This window comes from Sinocyclocheilus rhinocerous, unplaced genomic scaffold (assembly GCF_001515625.1).
Source record: "Sinocyclocheilus rhinocerous isolate Xijiao unplaced genomic scaffold, SAMN03320098_v1.1 scaffold953, whole genome shotgun sequence".
Classification (NCBI taxonomy): Eukaryota; Metazoa; Chordata; class Actinopteri; order Cypriniformes; family Cyprinidae; genus Sinocyclocheilus; species Sinocyclocheilus rhinocerous.
In genome coordinates this window covers 32492-55904 of record NW_015643169.1, presented here as the reverse complement: position 1 = coordinate 55904, position 23413 = coordinate 32492, and the positions used below count along the sequence as shown (strand labels likewise).

At 34.7% G+C, this 23413-nt stretch overlaps 2 protein-coding genes across 2 annotated transcripts in view; one reads left to right on the top strand and one right to left on the bottom strand.

Annotated features, from left to right (window-relative positions):
• LOC107757006 (TBC domain-containing protein kinase-like protein) overlaps window positions 1-4892 on the bottom strand; it is a 44401-nt gene extending 39509 nt beyond the window's left edge. The window contains exons 1-4 of the mRNA XM_016574333.1: window positions 4816-4892; window positions 4142-4360; window positions 2089-2161; window positions 274-388 (exon numbers count right to left, since the gene is read on the bottom strand). Coding sequence (XP_016429819.1) covers window positions 274-388; window positions 2089-2161; window positions 4142-4334 — 381 coding nt within the window. The 5' untranslated portion in view covers window positions 4335-4360; window positions 4816-4892. The remainder of the gene's footprint in view (window positions 1-273; window positions 389-2088; window positions 2162-4141; window positions 4361-4815) is intronic.
• A 94-nt stretch (window positions 4893-4986) lies between these two features.
• On the top strand, window positions 4987-16344 carry LOC107757008 (aminoacyl tRNA synthase complex-interacting multifunctional protein 1-like). The gene is made up of 7 exons (XM_016574334.1): window positions 4987-5069; window positions 7484-7617; window positions 8519-8632; window positions 8917-9084; window positions 11416-11621; window positions 13094-13262; window positions 16076-16344. Coding segments are annotated over exons 1-7 (960 nt in total). The 5' UTR covers window positions 4987-5067; the 3' UTR covers window positions 16243-16344.
• The last annotated feature ends 7069 nt before the right edge of the window (window positions 16345-23413 follow it).

Sequence of the window (23413 nt, the reverse complement as noted above, 5' to 3'; positions counted from 1 at the left end):
AATGTAATGTAATGTAATGTAATGTAATGTAATGTAATGTAATGTAATGTAATGTAATGTAATGTAATGTAATGTAATGTAATGTAATGTAATGTAATGTAATGTAATGTAATGTAATGTAATGTAATGTAATGTAATGTAATGTAATGTAATGTAATAAAATAAAATAAAATAAAATTAAATTAAATAAAATAAAATAAAATAAAATTAAATTAAATTAAATTAAAATTAAATAAAAGTGAGTTCTCAATACACGTCTGTGTTTTCACATACCACACAGTCCAGGAGAACATTGTTAGGAGACAAAGCACGATGCACCATGCCATGTTTATTCATGAACTCCAAGCCTTCCAGCACTTCATAGGCAACCTGTAGCACCTTCTCTGGACTAAGAGACAAAAACATCTTGAAATCATGAAAAATGAAACTTATTAAATAATATTAAAACCATTAAAATCATATTCCTAAGTCTACTCATATATATACCTATCCTGGAATAAAGACCTGGTTATGGACGATCACATATTTTTGGGTAGAAGAAACAAACAAACAAACAAACAAACAAACAAACAAAAAATCTGGTAAATTTGACATTTTAACACTCCCAAACTTTAAGTAAAAGTAAAAAGACAAAATACAAACAGTTATTATAGTCTAGTATAGTATACATATTATTTATTAAATATTATAATAATAATTAATTTAAGTGCCATTAGCAGTCTGAGCTGTTTAATCACTGCTAAAATGAATCAGTTATTGGGAATACATCATTGGTTTAGCTGTGAATTCCGCTCAAACAGCTACAGTATTTCTGTGCTTAATAACATGACACTGGCTGAAAAAAAGAGCAGAAAGTAAAGGACACTGCAATTGTCTGCTTCTAATTGAAGACACACAGGACAAACAGCCTGTACAAACACAGGCTGCTGGGTTAGTCTGACCTCAAAAACGAATTCCTTATGGGGATAAAAGTTTATGTCATTTAATGAACAAAAGTGGGACGGTTTTTGCTTTATTATGAAACAATAAGGATGATTACATGAACTATTAATAAATGATTCTAACCAGGGTGTTGAATAAAGCGCTCCTCATGTACTTTTACTGTAAACTGCTGTTTTCTTATCAGTCAAATATTTTATAAACAGAACATTCTGACTTTTCTGACTAAAAATGTGCAGAAAGGTCTGGATGATGAAAAACATGTTTCTTTGGAAAACTCTGGATAGGTTATTGAGGTGGTGAAAATACTGCTCGGCATGACTGGTCTGATTGGAAATTGTTACTCAATGCATTATATATTGTCTAAAAATGGAAGCTTTACTGGTTTCAGTAAGTTGTTTTTGTCCTCTGTCTTGTTTTCAAGTCATTTTTAGTAACATTCACTCAGTAAAATACCATCTACGGCAACAGTCTCTGATAGTGAACTGCTGTCACACTGCTGACCCGAGTTACAACTGCTATCAACAATCATCATTTTCTTACACTCTGATCCCAAATGTGTCCATATTCATACAACATATCGCCCTTATAGTATGGTCCAAAGATAACACACAACGATCAAATGCTTTCAAAAAAGAAAAGCTTTCCAAAAACTGGCCACATGAAAAAATTGACAACAGTGTCAATGGCTTCCACATGAGAAGATACAAGCCACTAATGAATCTCAGAACAACAAAAAAAAGCTCTGCTGCAAAATATTAAGCAATGGTTCTATTGACCTGATGATGTAGAACAGATTCAAAATGATAAAATCAATAAAACTAGTCACTGAGTCAATTCTGAAGAGAGAGAAATGTTTAAATACACCTTTCAGAAATATTGCGATGGTACCATAGGACAATGTTGTATCAAATTGTGATACCATGGTAAATCACCAATGGAATCACTATATTCATGTCATTTAAATAAACTGATGCTTTTATTTGTTGGTGTTGCCTTAAACTGACCTGCAGTTGGACATTTATTTAGGCTATTTCTATTTCAAATAAATACTGTTTTTCAGCAATGTCAGGTATACAGACCATATGCAATCAGTTATATTCCATATGCATTATGCTCAGTTCATCATCAAGATCTTGCATGTGTTACCTGACTGCTTTCCCTTGCTTCAGAAAGTCCTTCAAGCTTTTTTCATAGTGCTCAGCTACAATAACCAGCCGTTCTGCAAAATGTCAACAGGACAAATTAGAGTTCATGGGAATCAAACCCTTGGATTATTCAAGCACCATTCTCTACTATTTGAGCTATGAACATTTTTGCATCTCAAGTCAATTTATCTGTGATTTATTTATTCTATATTTGAGAAAAATCGCAGTATCTTCAAAAAACACTATTGTTTTACAATTGCGACCACTCCAAAACGCACAACATTCATACTATTCCCATTTGAATCACATAGTGAAGAAAAAACTAAAGAAGAGAAGATTTTAAACACTGGCTTTAATAACCCAGTCATTATCCTCAGAAATGAATATTCCCTCCGGCGAGATGATGACCTGCATTCAAGGTCATTTCTCAAACATGAAAGAAAGTTATAACTCTAATAAATCTGCATAATGTCATAAGGACTTCAAACACATGTGCTTGCATACACACATGCATCGATGTCAAAGGGTTTTCTCATAGGGGACGCGTGCATGATAAATACTGAGCTAATAGTCATAAAGCAACTAAAGATAAAAAGAACGATTCTCACAGACAGAATCCGCACATGAATAATGTCATTAAACCACAAAGATAAAAATCACTAAGATAAAAGACGATAAAACTCTGAAGAGCACCAGAAAACAAAAACAGACTTGGTGAAAAAGCACACATTTCAACTTAATGACTGTGCAAAGACAACTGTGACATCAATATAAAGGTGACGACGTGCATTTCTTCTGATGTTAAAGTCTCCAGTCCAAGGTGTCCAATAAACAGCTACTGTATAACTAGAGACATAAACTGATACATATCGCACAAAAAACTCAAGAGCTTTTGATCTGGCAAGTTCTAAAACGATTGAATGACTTAATTCATATAGCGCTTGTTTCAAAGCAGCTTCACAGAAATAAACAGGAAAATAACTGTCAATGTTGCATGTTCTGAGTTATGAAACGACTTCAATTTCAGCTATAAATGTCATTATCCAGCTTAGTTCAGTTCGATGTTGATTCAATAACAGTGTCAATGTTGCAGTGTTCATTAATTTTGAAACTTTACAAAGATAACAAAATGTTTACAAGGTACAACATTGCTACACCAAAGCACTTCTGAAAAAAGCCATCCAATTTTCTCAAGATTTTGAAACATTTAGTGGCAAATTAACTACAGTAGATAGCCATGAGCTGCATTGTTTTATGAGTTATTTCTAGGAAATAAACTGTATTTACTGTCATTTGTCGATGGACGTTACTTCTTTATACTGTTACCCTAATAGAGTTTGGGCTCTGCTTTTGGCTTGCTTTGTTGGGGTTTAAAAGACACTTAATATTCAGTACTATTATCGATTTAACCACACTGACACTATCGGATGAAAGCAAAACTTGAATTTAAGCTGAACAATGAAACTGTTGTCTTCTGCATTATAGCTGAATTGAATGAATTTTGCAACACAGACACTGTTACTGAATCAACACTGAACTGACTCAAGCTGAATAACAACACTGCTGTCTTCAATAGAGCTGCTCATAGCTGAATTGAACTTGTTTCATAATTAACAAAATGTACTTGTCTGAACCAACACTGAACTGACTGACACTATTGTCTTGCTACGAATTTTGCAACACAGACACTGTTACTGAATCAACACTGAACTGACTCAAGCTGAATAACAACACTGCTGTCTTCTATAGAGCTGCTCATAGCTGAATTGAACTTGTTTCATAATGAACAAAATGTACTTGTCTGAACCAACACTGAACTGACTGACACTATTGTCTTGTTACAGCTGCTTTACAGCGGAAATTGGATTTGTCTCATTTTTGAAGTTTGCATCATTGATTCTGATTTTTTTCTGTTTAATACTGTGAAGCTGGAATAATCTGTAAAGCACTATAAAAAATTTGACTTGACTAGACTTGATCTTTTTTGGGCATCTGATGATTTGCCAGTCATTTAGTGAGAAATGCATTACAATAAAGCATGAAAGCCATCATACCATGCTTCCCTCTGGTGATGTCCACATATTGGCACAGTCTGGGATGGGTGATGGTCTTGAGGATCTGAAAGCGTCCCAGGATCTTAATGGAGTTGGGGGTGAGAGGAAGACCATTGCTGCCACACACATCATGAGGAAGAGGAGAGGCGAAGAAGGTGGAGGCTCCCAGCTCCGCATCTCTGAGGGGCTGCATGACTCGCCTGATGCTCAACAAACACACTGACATGGGGAATACACAGCATACAGATTATATAGTTATACAGAACACACACACACACACACATACATATATATATATATATATATATATATAGTTGTATAATTTTAAATGGTTATGAATTATTTCTGTACATTATTTTGTAATTTCTGAAATCAATAAGGATTTTTTTAATACAACATAAATAGCTATTGCAGTGTTACTACAGTAAAATCGTGGTAAATTAGGAGTGCCATGCATGTCAGTACACATAAATTAAGACAACCTAGATTAATCATAACATTTTTTTTAACTTACAGCATAACACAATATTTTGTCTGACACGATTACAACATAAACTAAACCAATAATATTTTACAATATTTAATTGAAATATAACTTACAATACACACATATATTTCTGTACGATTGCTTGCGTTAGTGCTTTTACAAACGCAAAATAAAATAAGCGGCATACCTGTTTATCTGAAATGAAAGACTGCTCCATTTGATTCACGTGTCCATTGATAATATTACTGATATATATTTGTAATTTTGAGAGATCAGTTTAATCTTCCGGCGACTGTAAACAGCGCGTTGACGCGTTTATCCCGCGCCAGCGAACAGCTGAACGACGCGTGACCGTGGCGTCATCAGCTTACAACGCCGGAGAGGCAAGTGAAAGTGCGGTGTGTGGCTGTGTAGGAAAGAAACATACGGTTTCAGTTTTATGTGAGTAGCAGAGCTCGCATTGACGTTTTTAGTTAATGAGTATTTTGTATTTGTCTATATAATGTGTTAGGAATGTAGTTAAAGTCGAGATGTAAAAGGACAGACGTGCTATGAAGATGACAGTCAGCACTGTGTTTAGCCTAACAAGTTATATAAAGACGGTAATAATGTCATCATGAGTCATGATGGTCCTTCTGCAGAATATCGCTACTGAAAAAAAAAACCCATCGTATTATGGCACATTATGGTTAAATTTCCATCCTTGCATAGACGTCATCTGCTTTAAAGGTTTAAAAAGTGAATTTATTTGTTGATTTATGACAAAAATGGCATCAATAATTAATATATTGTTATTTCTCTCGTAATTATTATTTTAACATTTATGGCCATTGACTTTGAAATGAGTAATTCTTTAATAGATTGCTTTCTGTTTTACTTTTACTTTCACTTGCAGTATGTGGTCTGTCAAACAGGTTCATGCACTTGTTCTGAACAGTTATTAGAATATATAACTGAAATTAATTTACAAAAGTATGATGCAAGGTGTTGTCTTATTCTCATCATATTGCATAATTCTACTGTGATTGCTCAGGCCACCTATATATGAAAAAGCCTTCATCTTGTTTAATTTGTTTAACATAATAGAGTCCATTCGCGTAAAACATAACCTATTTTCCAATTCGTAAATCAGTGTAGTGACTTAATGCAAGAAGGTGTTGTAAACGATAATAAATGTTACAGATGTGTTGATACAATAATCATTTCTCCAGTTCTGTCATATTAAAATGGACATGTTTGTTTTACAGACCTTAAACTTACTAAATAAATTAGAATAATTGTTTATAATTAATAATAATAATAAATCATACATTATTTTAATAATTATCAAATAAATGGTTACACATTAATAAAAAAAAAATCATATTCCACATTTTTTTTTGTGTCCCAAAATAGTCTAGATGTAAAATATAGGACATGTCATGTGCTTTTCTTTTGGGTCCCTATGCAGTTATTTCAAGGACAATTACGGTTACATAAAAACATTCCTGTGGGATTTGGAATTTCTTGAATAGAAGAGAATGAAGTCTTTATTGCGATTTGACTGGGGCTGGTGGCCAATGGAAGCGCTGGCTAATGTGTGGCACAAGTGCGTAGTCATTATCTCCTCACCGTTCAGACTTGCATGACAGTGACAGCTGCTCCTGCAAGTGTTACATTCACTGGTGTCAGATGTAACACATGGCCTAACAATTTCAAGGTTTGTTTCACAGACGCCTTTGCGTTTTTTGGTTGCGTTTCAGAAATTGTATATCTGTTGCATGCATTATATGCATGTTTATAGGCTGTCATATGATGCCGATGACCACCGCTGCAGGGCATTATGGGAAAACGGTGACAACTGAGCTTTTTGGAAGTGTTTTGGGCTCCGGCTCGGCCCCGGGACTCGTTTTCAGGGGTTATGCAAATGAAAACAGTCCTGTCATGGTGCTCATAAATTCTTCCACCACAGGCCCATTTAAAGCAGTTCAAGAACTTCAAAAACAAGAGACTTTGATCCACGATATTATCAACTCCAGCTTTTTTGTGTTTCTAATTTCCTCATCTGAACTCTCTGTTTTCATCCGGCGCCAGCTGTTGTTTTCCAGCACCACCCTGCACTATGTGTTATGATGTGTTCTTCTCTTTTCCTACGCCTTGTAAAAATTCCCTTAGTCCTTTTGCAGTGGATGAGCCCAAGCCAAATGTGTAACGTGTCCATGTTCCTTCCCCAGCTGTCTTTCGACTGAATGGGAATTGTTGTTTGATCCGTTGTGGAGCCAAAGAGGATTCCTCAATCAAAACAGAGCCGAGAGGACAGTGATGCAATTACGCAGTATTTGTATTATCGTGGACATGAGAACACACACATTTAAATGCCATATGGTTTGATTCCATCCGCTTCGTTGTTGGAGAATATTGCTGTTGACCTGGACATTGGCGAGGCGATTTAAACGGTCTAACAGTACTGAAGTGAGAATCCAAAGCAGGGTTCGCTGGGATTAGGATGGAGAATGTAAGCTTTGATGAGGTTTTCGCATGTTGTTTGGCATCTAGCCGATCTATTGTTGAGCATCTGGCTGGTGTCAGCTGTTTCATTATAATTCTCCTTCATGGAAGGGGTTTAGGACAGAAACTTGGCCACGTATAGGTATAAATTACAAATTAAAGCACGTGTAAAGTGTGCCAAAACACCTCATGTTTACATGTGCCAAAGATCTGAAAAGATCTCATTTAACAAGGCCGTGCTCTCAAGTGCCGCATGTTCCCAAACACGGATAGGATGTCTCTGTGGATCCTCTTTTTAAAAAAAACATGTTTATGAGTGACTAAGAGTTCCTACAGCGTTTGATCTTTTCCTTTGGCTTGTTTTTCAGGTTCCTGGTACGATCCCTTTTCAGGATGTCAGGCCACACACCCTCACTCATGAGACTGGAACAGAAGGCCGCGGAGGCTGACCAGATCATCGAATACCTCAAGCAGCAGGTCCAGCTGCTGAAGGAGAAAGCCAGTAAGTGGATGCATGAGGAGTGCATGTGTGTTGAACCCGGGTCAATGACCAGTAAGGATGTCTGAGAGGATGAAAAGCAGAAAAAGGAATCGTTTAATAATCTACTTCAGAATGTGCTTAGAAGTATAATATTTGCATTTATAGAGGTTTCAAACGTTTATACCATTGGAACCAAAACAATATTATTTTAATAAGGGAAAAATATTATAAAGATGCATGTATTATTTTATATTTTAACACTACCTTTCAAAAGTTTGGGGTCAGTAAGTTTGTTTTTTTTTTCGTTTTTTCGAAATAAACGAATGCTTTTATTCGGCAAGGATGCAGTAAATTGATTAAATGATGTTTTTTGGAACCTTGTATTCAAAGAATCATGGAAAAAGTATCAAAGTTTCCCAAAAATATATAGAGCAGCAAAATTGTTTTCAACATTGAAGAAATGTATATTAGAATGATTTCTGAAGGATCATGTGACACTGCAGACTAGAGTAATGATGCTGAAAATTCAGCTTTATCATCACAGGAATTGATTACATAATTTTCAAATTGTGATAATATTTCACAATATTACTGTATTTTTGATCAAATGAATGCAGCCTTGGTATGCAGAAGAGACTTCTTTCAAAAACATTTTCAAAATCTTACGGCCACTAAACTTTTGTAGTGTTTATTTTATCGTTGTGCTAAAATATCAAACAAAAACATAGTAAGTGAATATCTTTTATAAAACTAAAATAGCTTTGTGTGTTTAAAGCACAGTGACTTTGATTGTGTGATTGCGGTTTTTAAAAAGGACTGTTGTATTGACATTGTAACTTACAGTACATAAGCAGTAGACGGTTGAGAAGTTCTGAATTAATGTGTGTCTGTCTTGTTCTAATGAATGTGTTGTTTGGTGTAGTTGTGCAGGCCACGGTGAAAGAGGAAAAGAAACTGATGGTGGAGAACGCCAAGCTCAAGAAGGACATCGAGGAACTGAAGAATCAACTTCTTGAAATGGAAAAGAGGAGAGGAGGTATAATATCACACAATATACTGCATTCTTGCTGATGTTTTGGAAATAATGAAATACTAAGATACTGTACTTGAAAACATAATGTAACTTTTACATTTCAAAACGTCTATAGTCTAAAATTAAATGCATCAATATGTGACCACCTACGTTTAAACATCAGTGATGCCTGTTATGGTGATCAGAAGTGCCTTCAGATTAATATAAGTAAATCTTAGCATTGTGTTCACAAAAGCATAGTTTTTCTAATGATAAAGTAGTGAAATAATTTGATTTGTTCTTTGCAGTGAAAGATGTGGCCATGCCTTCAGCAGAGCCCAGCATCCAGTGTGTCTCTAAACCCACAGCCTCAGAGCCACCTGCCCCAGCAGCCCCTTCTGCTCCTGCCCCAGCCACAGAAACCCCACCAGCCAAAAACAACGATGACACGAAAAAGATGAAAGCCGAGAAGAAGGGTAAGCATACTTCTGAGACTATTAATATGGCATTTCCTTTATAACAGCTCATCTCTGCAGTGGCAAAGTTTCCAGTGCTGTTGATTCATTTGCAACCCCATCCAAAACGTTTGCGATGTCAGAATCAAAATCAGATCTTTTCGAATTAGTTGCTAAATCTACTCCCACTGAATGAAATTAAGTTGCATATAGAACTTTTATGTCTACTTATAATTCAGGATAGCCGCTGTAAATTCCACTGAAAAGAAAGTGTCAATCATATAGGGCCATAAAAATGACTTATTAAGAGTAGACTGTGTCATGTCTAGGGGTTAATAGAATTTTTGGAGAATATGTGAATGATTTACACGTCAGATAGGAACATAAATGAGAAAAACATTTTACTAATGCACAATCCCACTCTCATAAACAATGCCGTGTAATGAACACATTTGAAAAGCTTGAGAAGAGACTATGAGTGAATGCAAGTTGTGGATGCAGGTCAAACTCATTTGGGTTACAACCAGATCTGAAGGCAAACCAGATTTAAAGACGTCACCGCTGTCTTTAGGGGGTTACGTTTCTAAGTATTCATACCCTAAAGAATAGAGCATTTGAAATGGATCAGATTTCCTTTCATGGTTATTTATTATGAAAAATGATTTTCATTTCCAATCACTTATATCCATTCAACTTGGGAACGCTCTGTTCAGCTTCATATCTAAGTACAGATCACAGATCGTTTTTGTGCATTTATGGGCTGAGGAATAACAAGTTAACTTGTGCGTTCCCTTTGAGCCAGATGTAAAAAGGAGTTTCATTATTTTCAAATACGTCTCTTTTCCTTCAGCGTTGAATGCTGTGTTTCGGTGTGGATGTAGCACTTGTAGTTCATGCATATCTGTTTCTTGGCAGAACTACATGATTTCTCACATTTAGAAGACTTTGAGGACTCTTGGCACTTTTTCTACCAGCATTTTCTTAAATTAGGGCTGCGTGATTAATGTACATCACCAATGAATTCACAATAGCCATGTGTGATTATTAAACCGCAAAAGGCTGTGATTGAATCAATTAGACACGTAGTCTGTGCTTCAAAGTGAAGGGTCGTGTACTACACTCATTTTTCCTTATTAAAAGTTTGGAATAAGAAGCATATTTAACAGCTATTGACAACTTTACCTGAAACTCAAAAGGTTTTCTGAGAAAATGAAGAAGGTTTAACCCAGCCACCTTGCAGTGTTGCGTGAAAATGAATAAATATGAAAAATATTACTGGCACTTTCCACATAAGGTGCAGCTTTGGTGCCCTTTCACTTTTTCAAGTATTAAAAGCAATAATTGGTATGTTTGATGAAATAAATCTAATATAAAATTAATTTGGCATGAAAAATGGTCATTTTGGCCTCAGATGTTTGACCTTCTTGACTGTAAAGTGATTTTATCAACTGTGTCCCACAGAAAAACTTACACTACCGTTCAAAAGTTTGGAGTCAGATTTTTTTTTTTAAAAAGGCTCTTATGCTCACCAAGGCTGCCTTTATTTAATCAGAAATACAGTAAAATATTAATAATGTGAAATATTACTACAGTATTTACAATACTGTAAATTTAAAAATGTAATTTATTGCTGTGATGGCAAAACTGTTTTTACTGTCACTTTTGATCATTTTAATGCATCCTTGCTAAATAAAAATATTATTTCTTTAAAAAACAGTCTTACTGACCCCAGACTTTTGAACTGTAGAGCTTTGATTTCCTCAACCTGGAAATCATTGTGTTCACTGCTTATGCATGTATAGAGTACACAGAGGTTTTCATTTTCAAGACTTGTAGGGTGAAGTGGTGATCCAAAACGGTTCACCAACCCCATAAGTGCGGAAACAGTGGTAAAGTTGTACTATTTTCAGATGACTGGAGCGATTAGAAACAAACACCATACTGAAGCGATTGCTGGCTGGCACAATTGTTTTGGGAAAAGTTCAGAAACAGAACACAGATGAAAAGCCGCCATAATTTCCAGTTGTAGACTTTTAAAAGTATCCCAACAGCTCCCTAGGGAACAATATGCACAAGCTAAAAATATCATTCAAAGAGTTGCATTAAAAACACCTCACAAACTAAAGGCACATTTCCTCAGGGTGGACATGTACCGTAATAAAACCCAAGAATGACACGGTGTGCCGAGGTTGGTACAATGTCTCTAACAGCTCTACATCCACAGCTTGTGCTTTTTACAGATATTTAAGGTTGTAATTGCTAAAGTTATGAATCATGTTTGTGTTCTGACTTACAAACAGAAAAACATGTGAAAGACATCATCTGATGATCTGTAATGCACTTTTGGTCCAGGTGAGAAGAAGGAGAAGAAGGCAGCGGCGCCGCCTCAGGAAGAGGCGAAAGTAGACGTGTCTCGATTGGATTTGCGCGTGGGCTGCATCATCAGCGCCGAAAAGCACCCTGACGCCGACTCTCTCTACGTTGAGCAGGTGGATGTTGGTGAAGCATCTCCACGCACTGTTGTCAGTGGACTGGTCAAACACATCCCTCTGGAGCAGGTACTGACGCATCTAACCCATGTTTATCACGAGTCCAGTTTTGACGGTCATTAGAATTAAAGGCATTACAGAAATCACTGAAATGCAACAAATCATTTAATGCATTTATTCAGGAATTTGCAAAGCACCTTAATCAATTAATATTGTTATTGCTATTAATTATAAGTTGTTTTAATTTTCTGAAATGCACCAAATCATTTAATCACGATTTATAAAGTAAAAAGCACCTAAAGTCATTATTATAATTAAAAAATAATTATTTTAATTTATTTTTAAAATATAATTTTTTTTATTAAATTAACATTATTTACATTTAATAAATACAATTACATTATTAAAATGCAATTGCTTTAATTACAAATTAATCACAGTATTAAATGTGCATTGAATTTTTATTGTCAGATTTGATTGATTTATAGAATTAAATAATTCTACACCTTTTAAAATATAGCATGTGAAATTAATCAAAATATATTCCCTTTTCAAAATATATTCCTTTTTGATTTGTTATATTTCATTCAAAAAAATTACTGGTTTACTTTAAAAAGCTACAAAAAAAATTGATTAAATTGTCCTTCAAGTGTCTTCAGCATATTTAAAGAAACATGAATCATACATGAAACAAGCTGAATCATGGCCAAATCGCAGCTTTCTAGATTCATTGTATCGTTCAGTAAAAAAAAAAAATTTCTTTGTAATTGAGCTAATATTTACACCCCTATTAGACAATGTTTGGAATAGTCTGAAGTAACGTGATGGCTCAACGTCTCGCTACTGTACCTGAGAGCAATCTTTGTTTGCCATATAATGAATGCAGCTCTTGTTGATTAGGTGTTATGTTTCAGAATATTGGGAAGGGGGATATTTCAGTTTTACAGTTTCATATAAAACGTCTGCACTACTACGATTCATGCAGGTCCATAAACCTGTTCCATGCAGACAGCTCAGTCTCTTGTGCTTTATTTTCCAGAACCCCGAGTTTACGATTTGTTTAGGGGATTCCTAGCAGCTCGTCAGAAATTCTAATTTCACCTATAAAACGCATCTGTTTCCTTCATTCATTTAATTGAATCATGTTGGGTTATGACTACATCACAGTTGCTTTAAGCATGTTTGTGCATTTATAGAGTTGAAATAATAATGAATGTCTACAGTTCATTTTGTAAGGGATTTGGAAGTAGATGAGTTGAATGATTATTGCATGTATTCAGTTTATTAATTTTGTTGAGGGTCTGTTTTTTTCTGCATCCCTGGTTCTTGGTTATAAAAACAAAAAAAATCAACTATTATAAAGTTGCCCAGCTGTTCCTCATAATACGATATGTTGTTGATGTTTTTGGACTGTTACATAACTTCTCATTCTGACATGCAATAAATTGTATTTAATTTATAGTATTCTTTTTAACTGCTTAAGAAGATCACACTTGGTTCTTGTGCCGCTTGTTTAGTTATGTTTTTTTTTCTGTCTTTAGATGCAGAATCGCATGGCTGTCCTCCTATGCAACCTGAAGCATGCTAAGATGAGAGGCGTCTTGTCCCAGGCCATGGTCATGTGTGCCAGCTCTGCAGAAAAAGTTGAAATCCTGGATCCCCCGAGTGGAGCCGTGGCTGGAGACAGGATTACCTTCCAGGGCTTCCCAGGTAATGTTACATATTTATAGTACACAAACGTACCGCAATGAAATATGACATTACTGTCCTGCTATGATTTACTCGCTCTCACGTTGTTCCAAAACCAGTTTGAGTTTCTTTCTTCAATGGGACACAAAAGTTAAGCAGAATGTTCATGTTGTTCTTTTCTAAACAAAGAAGCAAGCATATGGTAACCAGGAGCTGTCGTGCTCTAAATGGACAAGAATGCTCCATAAAAATATAAAATTTATCCATACGATACATGCACTATATTCCAAGTCTTCTGTAGCCATATAAGAGATTGTTGGTAGTCAGTGAAAATTTTCCTTTTGCCATAGCATTCAAACTTTGCCACGTTTGATCACAAGACATTGCTATCATTGATCAAACCTGCCACAGCATGTCTTCATCTTGTGAGGGATGCTCAGACTTAAAAGTTGGCCATTTGAAAATCATTCAGAAGGTCTCTTCCTGTTTAAGTGGGTGATTTTTGGCCATAATAAGCTGTAATGTAGATCAGACTTCATGCCGGTGGTGAAACGTCTTGCAATGTGACTCTGGGGGGGTTCAGATTTTCAAGACTTTGTCCAGGGTTTCGGCGGGTCCTTAAAAAGTCTTAAATTTAGTTGTATCAAATTTAAGGCCATAAAAAGTCTTAAATGGTACAAGAAAGTCTTAATTTTGATTTCAAGAGGTCTTAAATTTGGGCATGGAAAGACAAGAATTGCGATGTGGCTTAATGTGACTTAAACCTCAAAGGGTTATGATTTCATTAAATCAACACAAGCGTTGCACGTTTCAAAGTCAGGTGTTGCGCTGCTTTGTGTACAGCTGTTACCGGGGAAACCGCTATATTTCTGCCGTTGAAAAAGCGTCTCCTGCTGGCAGAGAATGAATGTGCATTTTCAATAAGCCCGGTTGTTTTTGTTCAGACCAATGTGAAAATCAACCCGTTTTTACGCAGCAAACACGCAGAGTTGTAAATGTGCTATAAGCTATAAAGAAAAACTAGTGGAAAATATAAACAATTAAGATAGTAAAATATTTTTGTTATTTAATTGATATAATTGATTGATAATAATTGTTTAAATTAATCAAATAATTTATACTTTTGACTCATTCATTTTCTCATACATTTCTTTATCTGAACTGTAAATCATGTTTTTTACAGTCATTTTACAGTTTAATATGTTACAATAGACATTGCCCTACTGCGCTCATATGTGACCGTGGACCACAAAACCAGTCTTAATTGCCGAAATTGAGATTTATACATCATCTGAAAGCTGAATAAATAAGCTTTCCATTGATGTATGGTTTGTTATGATAGGACAATATTTGGCCGACATACAACTATTTGAAAATCTGGAATCTGAGGGTGCAAAAAAAATCAAAATATTGAGAAAATCGCCTTTAAAGTTGTCCAAATGAAGTTCTTAGCAATGCATATTACTAATCAGAAATAAAATTTTTATATATTTATGGTAGGACATTTACAAAATATCCTCATGGATCATGATCTTTACTTAATATTCTAATGATTTTTGGCATAAAAGAAAAATTGATAATTTTGACCCATACAATGTATTTTTGGTTATTGTTACAAACATACCCCAGTGACTTAAGACTGGTTTTGTGCTCCAGGGTCACATATGGTATTAATTTTATTTGTGCAGGTCGTAAAAAGTTAAATTTGAGCTTAAAAATCCTGCAGATACCTTGTTGTCATTTAACCACGGCTGTTCATTTGAATTCTTAAGATCTCTCAATAAAGAACATGAAGTTCGTTGTTTGGTTACGTAATCGTTTGTGTTCTGCTATATGAGCTAATAAAGAGCAAATTCCTAAGTGCTTAAGGGAACCTCACAAACAATCCGAATTTTATTCTTGTGCTGTGAAATAATATGGTGGATCTGGCGTGGAAGCTATTTGGAGGAGTGTAGCATTTGCGGTCAGTTGAGCACAATAACTAACAGGAAGAGGTGAATGTGGAGTGCAGAGGAGGACCATCTGCCCAGGACACAATGAGAAGAGTGTCTCTTTCACCTTTCAATGTCAAGTTCTTCCTCATCTTTCCATTAAGCCAAAAAACATCAAATGTTGTCCAATTCATTTTTTTCCAAGTTAATCACAGTTTTTCCCAATACAAAAACAAAGCACGTAGCAGGAATGAAGCAGTTCTCCAACTTCCTCATAAATGACCTTTACAGCAAAAAATGGTGCTATCAGTTTATTGTTAAATAATTTTTTCTACTCTTTCTTATTTTGTTTTGTTGTTTTTCATGGTTTGCCATGCAGTAGTTTGGTATGATCGCATGTGAAAGTCTTTGCGATTCATATGACTTTTTTTATTTTATTTTATTTTTCAGTTTTTATTTTGTATTTAATGCAATCATCTGTAACTCGTCATTAAAAGTAATGGAGACAGACTGTGACCTTTCATAGTCCTTTCTCGGCTTTCGGAATTTCTCGTCTCATTTGGATTGTAGCACTTATGATGGTTGTGAAAAGGTCAGCAGTAGAATAGATGCAAATAACAGGATCCCCGTCAACATTCAAATCAAGCTTTTGAATTCATTTTGGTTTGATTTATGTCCGCTTATTGCAGGTAGTAGCAAAAACAAAGATCTTCATCTGGTTTCCATGAGTTCTTGAGTTTTGGAGCATCTCGTTTTGGCTCGACTAGAACTGATGTTCATAACTGATGTTAATGATATCGAGAGGATTTCAAAAACTGCTTTTGTTTTCAGTCTTTTTACAGCTGTTGGGAGAAAAACTAATCAGCACTTCAAACTCTCTGCCTCTCTGTTTTGTTGTTCCAGGTGAGCCCGACAAGGAGCTGAATCCTAAGAAGAAAGTGTGGGAGCAGGTCCAGCCAGACTTGTGCACCGATGACCAATGTGTGGCCACTTACAAGGGAGCTGCCTTTGAGGTCGCTGGCAAAGGAGTGTGCAAAGCTCAGACAATGAGTAACAGCGGAATCAAATAGAAACTTCGGGGAGAATTTTTTTCTGTGAGGAGACTTTTTCTCTAACCTCTTGACCTGCGCTGAGTTAAGGGACACGTTTGAGATTAATAAAGTCTTTGAAAGCTACTCTTTTGAATGTGTCTTTATATACCTGTTCTTGGTAATGTGTTTATACACTGACCTGACAATAGATTTACACTTTTTTTTTAAAAGGAATTGGATTGTATAATGATTAAAATGCTACCCTTTTTTTTTTTTACATAATTGTTTTTGACATCAATATAATTAATTTGCAGGTAAAAAGGTGATGATGGATTTAAAAACATAACATGGCATTCGTAACCCATTTTAGTTCTGTAATTAAACATAATAAAATGTGAAATGGGTATTAAATGGGAACAAAAATGTAGAGCAGAACTTGATTTTGTCCTTCTGGAATTAAGTGAAGTTAATTGTAATTTTAGTTTATTTTAAAGTAAATATTACATTTTTAACATTTCAGGTTGTATACATATACATTAGTGAATATATTGAATAAACCTGAATTAACAGTGAACAATAGTATATTTAATAAATATTACCCTAAATTCATAAAATGCAATTAAAATGTTTTTGTTTGTGCATTAAGTACAATAAGATCTGATGTATATTACAAAACATCCATTTAGATTTCATGTTGACTTGTAAGTTGATCATGTAAGTTAACATTATCAAGTAAACTAAAAATATAAAAGGTGAACCTATTTGAAACAGGAACACAATATAGCTTGTGCAGCAGAGAAAAGTCAGATATCAACAGTCCAGAAAAGTGTGTTCTTGTAGTCTGTTTCCTCTCCGTTCTCAAATAAAGCGTTTGGTTGTTAAGATCCAGAATGGAATAATTATTTTTAATAGGTTAGTGAATCATGTTCATTTCCTCTGAATTAATCTTATCTGAACTTGTTTCTTAACACCATTTTGATTTGCTTTGTTTTATTGGTCCCATCATAGATGTTTGCAGAGGAAGTGTCGTTCCCTGCTGAACAGATTCTGCTCTGTTCTGTTAAACTGATGGATTTATGCATCCGTTCCAACCCCATTCTGTCAAAAATAATTAAAATATTTCTATCATCTAATTAAATTTTTTTTAAATCCTTTTCAGTTTTGCATTATGTATCTCTATTGATTAATTGCATGAAACAAACTTGTTCTGCCATGGCTCCTTTCACATGGAGTTTCTCTCGCTAAAACTAGTTACGTGCGTTACTAAGTAGAGAAGGTATACAGTTTTTTTGGAAGATTAGTGGTGGTGATGGCTCCTCAGAGGAGATTTGTTATCTAAAGACTGCATCTCAATGCCAGAATGCTGAGGTGCCCTCAGAAGTCAGGAGTGAAGTGTCTTCTTCAGGCAACAGTTTTCCTGGAGGAAAGATTGAAGAAAGTTATGAATATCGCATGAGCTGTATTTGAGCAAGTGAGTGCGGGTTCCTTGATTGTTTGTGTTTCATAAACTGAACACACCCTACGATGAGGGGAAGATTGATTCGTTTTCAGATGACCTAATTTGTCGTTTCTAGATGTGAGTCTGTGGCAGCTCATATAGAACCATATGGTGAAAGTTTGAGAAGAAGAGGAGGGTCTCGCCATCAAATCAACCATTTTTACCACCAACAGTTCAAAGGTGCACTTATGTTACTATGTATAACGATTGAACTGAATGGCTTGGAAACTAAATTCCTTAGATTCTGTAGGGCTTTACGGGTTTCATGACACTAGTGGTTACAATGTCCAGCAAGAAAAACAAGATTTTCTAGCAACAAAATTCAAGACCCACAGTTTCATCGGATATACAAATATATGTAATATGTATTTGGCATGTGCCAAAATCAGGGTTAATTGGTAACTTAAAAAAAATAAAAAAAGTTTTTACCTGAAAGAAGTTGTTACTGAAATGAAATAACGATAACTGAAATAAAATAAACTTAAAAACTTATTTTATTTCATTTCAGCTAGTTGGAAACATTTCTCATTTTCATTTAGTTTAACTTGGTGTACTAAAATGAACTAAAGCTAGAAATAAAAATTTATAAAAACTATATAACTATATATAACATTAAAAACCCCAAAAATTAGAAAAAAGAATAAAATTATTAAATTACACTAAAACTTTAACAAAAACTAAAAAGAAAACGATAAAAAAAAAAAAATTTAATTTATACTATTGATAAGAACTGTAATATTTTATCTCGATATTAAAACTAATACTGGAAAGATTTGGTAATATGGTTGCAAACAATGCAAACTTTAAATTGAAAATGAATAGAAAATAAAACTTCAATATCAATATTATCTAAATATTACTGTTTCATTAAATAATTTTATTTTTAAAGCAATTTAGGTCTGACTTTGTATCTTTTGTGGAATTGCTGCTTTTGAATGAATAATGTGTTGCCTGATATCTGTTATTTGAACCTGTAGATACATAATTATAGAAGATGGCTTATTTGTAAGCATATGTGACCCTGGACCACAAAACCAGTCATAAGGGTCAATTTTTTTAAATTGAGATTCATACATCTGAAGCTCTTAGCAATGCATATTACTAATCAAAAATTAAGTTTTAATATATTTACAGTAGGAAATTTACAAAATATCTTCATGGAACATGATCTTTACTTAATATCCTAATAATGTTTGGCATAAAAGAAAAATCTATAATTTTGACCCATACAATGTTTTTTTGGCTATTGCTACAAATATACCCCAGCGACTTAAGACTGGTTTTACGGTCCAGGGTCACATATACTGTATGTTTCATGATATATACTCCTTGAGTTATAAGGGGGGTGCATTTTCTTTCTTCAAATGGCTTTCAGACATTCAGGATGCATGTCAAGTGTGTCAAGGATTCTGATGCTGTTACTCAACATGAAGCGCTCTCTGATCACACATTTGTTGCACATTTGTGTGCCTTTTTGCGGTTGACTGTTGTGACAACACCCAGTCAGAATAAGGCTATATCCTAGAATTACGTCGAATTTTCCATATCACATTTAAAACCCAATACAAACAACAGCAAACAAATCCATTGTTTGGAATTCCTCTCCCAAAATGACATTGAATTAATTAGCCGCAAAACTGAAGACGTTGAGAGCGACTGACTCCATCTGTCCATCAAAGCATAGCTGGGACATACATACGGATTGACGAACGTGTATATGTGAGAACGCAAAGATGTTTTAGGCAGCGCTTCAAAGTGAATTAATAACTCGAGACCAACAAAAGTTTAATGGCCTACATGTGCATATAGTCATGAAAATCTACACTTGATTTGAAATTTACTATATGGTCACATAAAAACTGTAAAGGCCTTCGAAGGGTCTGTAAAAAAAATATTCATGGGAATTATCTTTATAAGTATTAATCTGTATCGAGAGACAGAAAAAACGCAACAGGGCGAGCAGTCTCTGGGTGTTTGGCTGCTGTTAAAAGGGAAGTTTGAAGCCTGCTGTTATGTGTGTGGTTTCATAGTTCACCAGCACACAATGAAAGCATAGGAAACCTATTAGCCATGTGAAAAACCAGCGGAGACATTTTAATACGCTTTTGCTCACAAACAGCAGCACAGTCTTCCTTACTTAAGTTACTTAAAAGACAAAATCCATTCTAGTAAGATGCTTCTTCTATGCAGGAAATGCAAATTATTCCTCTTGACTAAATAGATGTTTTACAGTCAAGTTTTTTTTTTATATACGCACATAAAAATATTGAATCACAGTGAACTTAATGGTTTAGCTACTGTAGGTAGTTCCCCCAAAAATGAAAATTTACTGAAATTTTACTTTTCACTTCACAAGTCATTAACTGATGGACTGGAGAGGTGTGGATTACTTGTGGATTATTATGATGTTTTTATCAGCTGTTTGGACTCTCATTCTGACGGCACCCATTCACTGCAGAGGATCCATTGGTGAGCAAGTGATGCAATGCTACATTTCTCCAGAACTGTTCTGATGAAGAAACAAACTCATCTACATCTTGGATGACCTGAGGGCAGTGCTGGGTAGTAACTGATTACATGTAATCTGGATTATGTAATCACATTCCAAAAAGTACTTGTAATTAGATTATAATACATTTTAAAATACTTGTAATCAGACTACAATTACTATTTTATTGATTACATGATTATGTATTATCCACACAAGTCTTTGTCTTTGGAAGGCTTTTGTCCTTCAAACATATTAAAATGCACATATTCAAGTTGTATCTTATTTACATGTAAAGCAGGGATTCACAATTATTTATTTGTTTGTTTGTTTGTTTATTTAGAGCCTAACATCTTTCACCTAATATATTTTCTTGACGTATCTTTATTGATTACATGATTATGTATTATCCACACAAGTCTTTGTCTTTGGAAGGCTTTTGTCCTTCAAACATATTAAAATGCACATATTCAAGTTGTATCTTATTTACATGTAAAGCAGGGATTCACAATTATTTATTTGTTTGTTTGTTTGTTTGTTTATTTAGAGCCTAACATCTTTCACCTAATATATTTTCTTGACGTATCCCCTGAGATTTTAAGGGGATTTTTGCATTTGCATTAAATATTTAATATCTTTACTAATCGTTTTATTTTAATTGTTGCTATTTTAAAATGATTTATTTTAATGTCACATTTTTCTGATTTAATTATTAGCTTTTCATTAAACTCACAAACCCCCTGCAGTTCCTTCAAGAAACCTAAATCTTGACATAATGTAATGTTTAATGCACTTCATGTTGCTAGTAACAAGAAGTAATCTAAAAGTAATAAAAACGTAGTACGATTATATTACCTAAAATATGTAATGTAATGGATTATGTTACTAACTACAATTTTTGTGATATAATTTGGAATCAGTAACGGACTACAATTTGTAAGTAATCTAACCAGCACTGCCTGAGGGTGAGTACATTAAGCAAATTTTCATTTTTGGGCGAACTATTCAGGAATAGTTATTTTGTGGAACACAAAATACGTTGATATTTTGAACAATGCTTCAGATGTTGTTTGTTCATACAATGAAAATCAGTGAGTTCCAGTAATGTTTTGGACCCCACTGATTTTCATTGCATAATTAAAATCATTTCTTTTAACAGTGACATTTTTTTTTCTTTTTCTTTTGTGTTCCACAGAAATACACTTTCATTTATCCTTCTGTTACATGTTGGTATTATTTCAGCTTTACAGTTGTTCTCATCATATTTACAGTATTAGGTGTTTTGTCACTAAAAGTGTGAATTCGGTTTTTTTAAGCATTTTAGTATTGGCCCCAAAAAATTCCAATGTAAACAAGAGGGACAAGTTGAAATGTTATTTTTAATGGTAACATTACACCACAAGTGCTGATGAGTGCTGTAAATCTGAGCAGGTCGTCCTCACAAACTGAGAGATCGTGCAAGAAGACCGATGAGGGAGACCATGAACAGCTCTGGAGCCACCCAGAAAACAAGTTTAACCCTAGCAAATTACTTATATACCTACATTTTGAAGTGTGCTGTTAGGCACAGCTTTTAATGATCCAAACAAGAAGTAGAGGGTTAAATTAGTTTTCAGTAATTCTTTGCTTAAAGGGGTCATATGATGTTGCAGCCTGGTCTCATGTTTATACGTAGGTATTAATACGTAACATTTACAAGCACAAAACGTACACTTTTGTACGTTTTTATTAATGCTAAAACGTACAATTTAGACGTATTTCAACGTTTAAAACGTACAAATCGCTACGTATTTTTAGTTAAAAAACGTAAAAATATTTACGTATCTTTTATATCATTAAGATATTCATATCAATGCATTTTTATCATTTTATCAATAAGCGATTTAGATTTTTAGACCCCTTAACCTACCCCCAAACCTACCCATTTTATAGCGAATATGCATTTTTATCATTTTATTCATATGCAATTTAGATTTTTAGACCCCTTAACCTACCCCCAAACCTACCTACCCATTTTATAGCGAATATAAAAGGATATAAAACGCAAATGACCAAAATACGCAGGAAAATAACCATTTTAGTAACAATATAGCATTAAAATACAACAACATTACTACTGCTGTTCCTGAAACCACGCTTTCTTTCTTTGCGTGAACATTTGGGCGGTGTTATGCAAATCTTCCCACATAGTGATGTAGACATGTGGGGGCGTGTTAGAACGAGCAATTTTAGGCAGGCGTGGTTGATTCTTAACTTTTATAAAGAATATCTCTTTGGATTTGAGACTTTAGTCTTTGCAACTTTACAGATCTTCTTTATGCACCAAGAGCTTGTAACACTCCAAAGAGAAAGGAAAAATTGAAATTGTCATCATATGACCCCTTTAATTCCAGTTCCATGTTCACAGCGGGACATGGCCATGGGAGCTTATATGTTCCTGTCTAACATGGGCCACCATGACAAGTTAATCAGAGGCTTTAAATCATCTCTGATTGAGATCTGTAACAACAGACTCAACAAACAAGAGAACAGAGGGATTCCTTGAAACAAAAGACTTGACATTGCTGCGGTCCACTAATCCAAACACTAAATAACTCTTTTGAATTCATCTCTGTTTAGAATAACGCAAATCAAAGAATCACTGGATGGCCCTATAGCACAGCATGTGCTGCAGTGACCCTTTTTAGAGGAGTTTGCCTCTATTCGGTAAAAAGAAGTTGTGCAGCTGGAAAGCAGAGGGGTATGACCAATTGTGTAATTGAATTCAGTTCGGTTGTCCTGCACACAGCCACAAATCAGGCAGTGTTTATCAATTAGTCGACACTCATCACTGTTCTTATGCACATGACAGAAGACAGGAGGTTTCATGGGGTTTTGTGCTCATGGCATGAGTGTGTAAAGCAGTGATCTTTCTGACGTCACACCACTGAAACTCACCTTCCCTGTGAAAGTGACAGAAGAGTTGCCATGACGACCACAGGAGGGCAGAGCCTAACCATTAATAGTGGCTACAGTAGCTTAGACCACACCGACAGGGTAAATTAATCAAAGCAGCGTGCTTCTTAATTACTACTGATTTACAATAAAAAATACCAAAACGTCTTTAAACAAGGTAAATTAACTGCATAAGATATGAACTATTTTCAGAAAATATATCTTTAATGAAGTTTATTTTTCTTACAACACAGTCATAAATCTAAAAAAAAGTGAGGCTTGTTTTAAAA